At 45.6% G+C, this 7,383-nt stretch overlaps 1 protein-coding gene across 1 annotated transcript; it reads left to right on the forward strand.

Annotated features, from left to right (window-relative positions):
* Positions 1-1,784: 1,784 nt before the first annotated feature.
* Positions 1,785-5,364, forward strand: LOC142992896 (charged multivesicular body protein 1b). The gene is made up of 8 exons (XM_076143442.1): positions 1,785-1,934; positions 2,304-2,401; positions 2,489-2,635; positions 3,631-3,699; positions 3,788-3,895; positions 3,988-4,031; positions 4,139-4,211; positions 4,594-5,364. The coding sequence occupies exons 1-8, from the start codon at positions 1,919-1,921 to the stop codon at positions 4,636-4,638; spliced, it is 600 nt and encodes a 199-aa protein (XP_075999557.1). The 5' UTR covers positions 1,785-1,918; the 3' UTR covers positions 4,639-5,364.
* Positions 5,365-7,383: the final 2,019 nt, after the last annotated feature.

A 7,383-nucleotide genomic window follows, 5' to 3' on the forward strand; every position in this document is an offset into this window, starting at 1 on the left:
AATGTAATAAATGCTCAGCATAAGGGAGCCCCCTCTGTTTAGCTTTATAAAGGACCTCAATCTGTTTAAATGTTAGTCAGTTTACACATTTATACAGCTACTGGAGTGCGTTCTGAGAGGCTACATGTGCTGTTAAGTCAATTTATGACGCTGGCAGTCCACTCTGGCAGCTGCTTTTTCCTACAACGCCTCATTTTTACAGTTTGTTTGGTGGATATTTCCCTCCTGACAGAACGAGCAATAACTCACTTTAAACCACTTTATATCCAGGAAGCAGCTCAACGTGCCACAACAGACTCAACATTGATTTTTTTGGGTGGGGGGGGCCATTGATGAAACGTTTCCCAATCCTTCAGCTCACACACACATACATCACAGCTCACACATCACATACATGCTGCGTGTCCATACTGAGCACCAGGAGATACAGTATGAGTCATCCAGCTGCTCCCTCCCCCTGACCCAGCCGTTAATCCCCCGCCACCCCCCATCCTGCCTCGGTCGCCCGGTGCACGTACACACCGGGGCCCTCTCTCTTCTCTAAGGCGTCATGCTGTTTCCTCGTATCACCCTCCTCCTCCTCCTCATCGACTAAACTATAAATCTCCATACGTCTCATTTGCTGCTTCACTCAGCTCACAATCCATCAAATGCAGATTTATTTATTTATTTATCTATTCACGTCAAATGCAGAATTTTCCTCCATGCAGATAAAATATAAATATCCCGTGTGTGAGTTTTATTTGTGGGAAAAATGGAAGGAAAACACGCGATCGCACAGTTGGAAGTGCCTGCGTTGAAAAGGTCAATTTACTCCTTGACAAAACAACACCGATGACGTCACTAGACGTGTACAACAACCTACCGATACCGGGTACAAACTATTTATAGCCGCGGTGGAACTTGTCTGTTTTGGACACGCGCGCCCGTTCACTTCTCCAACGGCGATGACGTACGAAGCGCGAGCACGCCCCCCGAATTCGTGATGTGACGACGGTGAAGGGTAGATGGAATCGTTCGTCTCCAAAGATCATCTCAAATCAAGATAGTTCACATTTCAGGCTTCGGCGACTGGATCATCGTCGTATACATGGAAGCAGCTGCCTAATCTCTGTAGATAATTCAGTTTGGTGCCGTGTAACAGTTTGCTAAATTGATTAAAGAGCCCTTTCCCCTCTTCATTAAGGTTCCCCACAAACAGACATTAACGATGCAACCGACATTTTGCAGAAAATCTAAGCAGTCACCTTGAGTGTGTATAAACAAATGAAATAAAACCAGGTATTCACCATCATACATCTATTTGTGTATTTTAATTTTCGTGCAAAGAAAACAAAAATAATATTCAAATGTGACCTTGAAATAATCTTTAAATATCAAATTTAGCTTTACTTAAAAATGTAAATTCGTCACAATACTTGTTTACAAATTCACTTAACAGATGAAATTCTACTAATCGGTGCATTAACTACCGAGGAAAGTATTCAACCGACCATTCCAAACACTATCTCTGTATTAAATTCTCATCACGTAAACCCAGCGCGCCTCCAAGTTCATACTGTTGCGCATGCGCTAAATACACGCGCCAGTCTCAACATTCTTACATTCGCTACACTCTCTCAAATCTGATTCCATCTAGTTGATATGCTGCAAATGTATACCAGAGCGTAAATGACGTTAGACCAGACATACGACATTTTTAAACCAAAGGACAATACGAAACTGTCCATACCATTGGATTTGACGTAACCCGAAGGCGGAAGTGCGCACAGGAGAATTCACTTGCCCTCCTTAAACTCTCCGTGGTGTATGAAGAAATCATAACAAACAACTGTGGTATATTGCCGACTTTTCTGGAACCGTCGTCTGTTTTCTACACAAGCAGACTCGGCATTCCTTCTAGAAACAGAACGTCGACATGTCAAAAATGGACAGTATCCTATTCTGTGAAGTGGAACAAACATAACAGTGGCTACAGTTAGTCGTCGTTAGCGGGAGGAGCTAGCCAAACATATTGTAGCATGGGGTAGCGAGCTAATCATGCCAACGTCATGCTCCGTTAGCTCAGCGGGCAAACACAACTTTTTCCCGGCCACCACAAGAAAAAGTAGCAGATAATAACCAGTTTAAATTACTCCGGCGACTGTTTGTTTGACTGTCTTGTTACACATTTACCGTAAGCTGTAATTTGAGAGGAATTAACCTCCGTGGTATTAATTTAAATATCCTCAGGTGCTCTAAAATGCTCTAATGCTAACATATTCCTAAGTGCTCATTCTGGTAAACCTTGACAAACCAAACAGAACATTTGTTCAATCTTAAGTTTGCCGTCAAGGAGCTGCAGCGCAACTCAAAGAGATGCGACAAAGAGGAGAGAGCAGAGAAAGCCAAAGTGAAAAAGGTGGGAAAGTTCAACCACAGATCCAGGAGCAGTAGAGTCAGTATTATGTGTGTGTGAGTGACTGTGAGCTTCTGTCCCTTGACTCAGGCTATCCAGAAGGGCAACATGGAAGTAGCCAGGATCCACGCCGAGAACGCCATCCGCCAGAAGAACCAGTCCCTCAACTTCCTGAGGATGAGCGCCCGGGTGGACGCCGTGGCCTCCAGGGTCCAGACGGCCGTCACCATGAACCAGGTCAGGGTCAAAGGTCAACACTTAAAACAGTTGTCGTTGTTGTCAGCCTTTTTGAAATTCTGATATCACCATAGCAACCTGGTGACGTCTGACATGGCCTCGGCAGCTGATTGACACTGTTTGAACCGAAATGAAACATCCCAGCCAAATATGATCACATTGATTAAATCACCTCCTATTTGCACTGATTAGGTTGAAAATGAGAGTTTTATGACGTCACACCTACCCAGAGCTGAGAGTTAGACTGGTATAGACGCTGCATGTTCCCTTTGCTTTCCACTATTTTTTGTGCCTTTGACACTCATCTTAGATCCATCAGTCACTTCTTTGTATCAGGAGAAACCCGTATCTGTCTATGAAGCCAAAATAAGCCTGAGTAAGAGGCATTTCTGTCCTACGAGGCCATATTATGTTAGTATTCTGAAGCATTTTCATTTGCTTCTTCCTCCGCCGTGGACGTTGTCTTTTCATCAGCGTTTATCTGATGGACTTTGATTACATTTAGCAGATCGCCGGGAGATGTGTGGAGGAAGAGATGATTAGATTCTGAGGCAGATTTGGATCAGGATGCAAGAATATTTTCCCTTTCTTTGCCAGATTGCCGTGCAAAATGGGGATTTTTAACATGTTGTCTTGTTAAGTATATAGTCCAGAGTTGTTGGAAGGAATAATCTCTCTCTCTCTCTCTCTCTCTCTCTCTCTCTCTCTCGCTCGCTCGCTCGCTCTCTCCCTCTCCCTCTCTCTCTCTCTCTCTGGAGGACACTGTGTTTGGATGAGATGTGGTGAATGCCTTCTACGCGGTTAAAGGGGTCAAAGTGACATCTAGTGGTCATATGATGATACTGCACATTCTTACATTTTGCATTAACGGAATTCATTTCACTCTTCTTCTCCCATGTTTGATGCTGTTACAGTGTTTTAAATCACAGCAGATGAGAGCAGTAGAAGGTTAGAGGACTACAGAAGGTTTGAACTCTGAGTTAATGTGGTTTCAGGTCAGCAAATCCATGGCTGGAGTGGTGAAGTCCATGGATGCTACACTGAAGAATATGAACCTGGAGAAGGTAAGAAAGGATCCCCCACAAACACACACAAACACACACATGCTTCTTCTTCTACAACCTCATTCCTTCATCCATCTCCTCCATCCAGATCTCTGCGTTAATGGACAAGTTTGAACACCAGTTTGAGACTCTGGATGTGCAGACGGCTCAGATGGAGGACACCATGAGCAGCACCACCACGCTCACCACACCTCAGGTCACCACGCCTCTGTTCTGTACCTGAATATGAAGGCAGGGTCACAGCGCTGTGAGACAGGCGCTTATGTGTTTGTTTTGTTTGCCCCACAGAATGAAGTGGATACGCTGTTGCATGAAATGGCGGACGAAGCAGGGTGAGTGTGTTATCTTCCACACAGACAGAGATGGATGGAGACATTAGTGCGGTTGTCACAATTCTGTTTTGTCGATAATCTGCTTCTGTGTTTTGCACTGCTATCAGGTTGGATCTGGGTATGGAGCTACCTCAAGGTCAGACCAGCTCGCTGGCTTCATCTGTAGCATCATCGGAACAGGTAACACACACACACACATGCCTACACACGGGCGTACAAACGGGCGTACACACGTGCGTACACATGTCGTCAGTCTCTATTGTTGCACATGGATGCATATCTATTTTGGAACACACTGTGCAAACAGATGGAGCATAGAAACACAGATTTGGACTTTTATTACTTAATTTCTTCAGCCAAGTTTTTGTAATTATTGAAGGAGATGTGAATGGGTTTTGTTACACTATGTTCCATAGTTTCCATCTCTACAAGGCCCCTCTCACCATGTCCAGCCTTGGTGCTCTGGGTTCTTTGAGGCTGAAGATATTTAGTCTGTCCCGATCCATAAGAGTTCTGTTCTCTTGAGTGAGTCTTACCTTTGTTTGTTGTGTGCTGCCGTCAGGACGAGCTCTCCCAGAGGCTGGCCAGACTTCGCGAGCAGATGTAGAGAAGAAACTCAAGTCAATAAAAGAAGAAGATAATGAGGATGCACAGCAGAGGAGGAGGAAGAGGAGGAACATGTCTAGAGCCAACTGAGGAAGTTGCCCTCCGCTGTGTATCAGGTTTGCTCTCCTGTGAGGAACATGAACAAGCACCGTTTCAACAGACTGATGATCCAAATGCCTGTTTACAGCCCCAATGACCTCATCACATGGAGCGCATCCATGATGTTGATTTGCACGCTCGTGTTTTTACATTTTATTCTGAATATTTATTAGCAATCTGACCCTGCTGTGCTGATTAAGCTACATTTGAGTGATTGACCCTGGCCTTCCTCCCTGATGAAGAGGAAGCAGCTGTGTGTGTCTGATGGCTCGTACCTCACAAACTTAATTTATATATGTATTTGATTATTTATTCTCTTGTGCTATATATATGTTTAAAGTGACCGACCTGCATGACTGAAGACGAGATGACCTCTGGTGTTGATGCCTTACTCACACTGACCTGCTGACACTTTGTCCTGTTACACTCGTAAACATAAGGGAGCTTTACATGTCAGGCTTTACTTTGACTTTAGAGAAATCTGGACGTTACATTTCATTGCCTTGTTATCCATCGTTACGTTAGTGTTTAACTTTACTCTGTGGGTTTGCCTCTGAGTGCAGATTCACCGGGGATACTATGCAGTAACATTAAGTTGCAAAGCCATTAAAGAGGTCGTAAGTTCTAACGTGTTGTCAGTGTCAGACTCTGTCATATTTGTGTCTTCTCCACTCTGTCCCTCCTTTTTCCATCCCACCCCTCCTCCTCCTCTTCCTCTCCAACAGGGAACAGATGAGAGGTCAAAGGTGTCACCTGTAGAGGAAGCGGCCTTCTGCCGCTCGCATGCCAGTGCCTCATTACACACACACACACACACAAACACACACACACAGTCCAGCATATCCCAGGGGGAGGAGAGACTCAGCTGGGAGCCATTACAGGTGCCGTCCAAGCACACACACACACACACACACACTCGCATATCTATACACGAGCCGACCTGCAGCTCTGCAGCCGATGGAAGTCGACCAACGTGACTCGGCCCCCTCTGACCCTTTTTGTGTCCCTCCCAATCATCATCAGACACACACACACAGGCACCTCCCCACATTCACAATCATCATCAGTGCACCCAGACTGACACAGGACTGCAATTTGCCTATTACCAGACACTTTGATGAGCGCGGCGGCGGCGGTGTGTGAGCACGCGCACGCTTCCCCGCTCGAGTCTTCAGACGCTGGAGTTCTCCAAAAAACACTTCCCATTTACCAGTGACCCCGGTGATCCAACAGCTGTCAGTCATTTCTGCCAGGAGTTAGATCATCTGAAGTTAAGCTGCCACGTCGCTCTCCTGTCAGAACCGCAAAATCTGATTGGTCGTTTTTTGCTTTGAATCTATTTTCATCCATCAGTGGTCATCGCTCCTCTTAACGTTTGATTGAAGCCTTGGAGAATCTGTCATGGCTCCATGTGCATCTCCACACATGTGCAGGGATGCTTCCTCCAGATGTTCCCTGCATGTGTGTGTGTGTGCGTCTGTGTGCGCCTGTGTGTCAGGTGTTGATACCTGGTGGCGTTCCCGTCCAGCGCCTCTGTGTCCTGGTTCCTCGCCCAGCAGCAGTTGCTGACAGGAAGGGATCCGGTGTGGCGGTGGTCCCGTCCCTCTGGTCGACAGGGAGAGAGCTGCACACACACAAACACGCGCACACGCACACACACACTGTGAATTTGAGTAAACAAAATTAAACAGATTATTATAAGATTTTCTGTAACTACAAATACTATATATTTATTTTTGTTAAAATAAATATAATAATCATTTTAAAATCTTCATTGTCAAAGTTGTAGTTAAATTAAATCACTGTGAAACTGTGAGAGAATTAAAACAAAGGAGCTGTTGTTTCGTAAAGTGTGTGTCATGTAATATTCTCTTTTAATTAAAACCTTTATGTTATTGTTTTTAATCTGACCTAACTCCTCCCGTGTGTACAGTGTGTGTGTGTGTGTGTGTGTTATGTTCCTCAGCTGTGTTGGATCCTTCAGAGGTGCCTGCAGTACAGAACACTGAGGAAGACCCGCTGCATTAAATCAGGTGTGTGTGTGTGTGCGTGTGTGTGTGTGTGTGTGCGTGTGTGTGTGCGTGCGTGTGTGTGCAGTTATTTAAGGTAAAGTGTAGGATGTATGAGGATATATGGGCCCTGTCTGATGGAAGGATTTCACGCAGTGTAATAGCGCGTCCTCCTTTTTCCTCTTTGTCCTCTGTGTTTCCCTCCCAGCCGCCCGTTTAAAATATTCAATTACCACGCGTGAAGGGTCAGGTCAAGCGCAGGAAGCCGAGCTGATTGGTTCTTCTCGGGTATCGATGGGTATGTGTGACCAATCGCTGCTGCCCAGGGCTTTCCCCAGCCTCCATCTGCTGCTGCTGCTGCTGCTACTGCTGTGTGTGTGTGTGTGTGTGTGTGTGTCTAATCTTTCCAGCCTAGGGCTTTCCTCAGTTTCCACTCACCTCTTGACCATTGCTTCCTGTCAGATGTGTTAACGCTGCTTTTAATCAGTTTTACTGTCTCATTCTTACACACACACACACACACGCACGCACGCGCACACACACACACACACACACACACACACACACACACACACACACACACACACACACACACACACACCTTTACAGCTGGCCCTATCCATCCCTGTTCTAGAACA

This window comes from Genypterus blacodes, unplaced genomic scaffold (assembly GCF_046128005.1).
Source record: "Genypterus blacodes isolate CSIRO-AG114 ecotype Tasmania unplaced genomic scaffold, CSIRO-AGI_Gbla_v1 ptg000024l_1, whole genome shotgun sequence".
Classification (NCBI taxonomy): domain Eukaryota; kingdom Metazoa; phylum Chordata; class Actinopteri; order Ophidiiformes; family Ophidiidae; genus Genypterus; species Genypterus blacodes.

Coding starts and splice junctions, on each gene's coding strand:
- LOC142992896 (XM_076143442.1), top strand. Junction 3,700..3,787: donor AGAATATGAACCTGGAGAAG/GTAAGAAAGGAT, acceptor TCCTCCATCCAG/ATCTCTGCGTTAATGGACAA. Junction 4,212..4,593: donor CTGTAGCATCATCGGAACAG/GTAACACACACA, acceptor TGCTGCCGTCAG/GACGAGCTCTCCCAGAGGCT.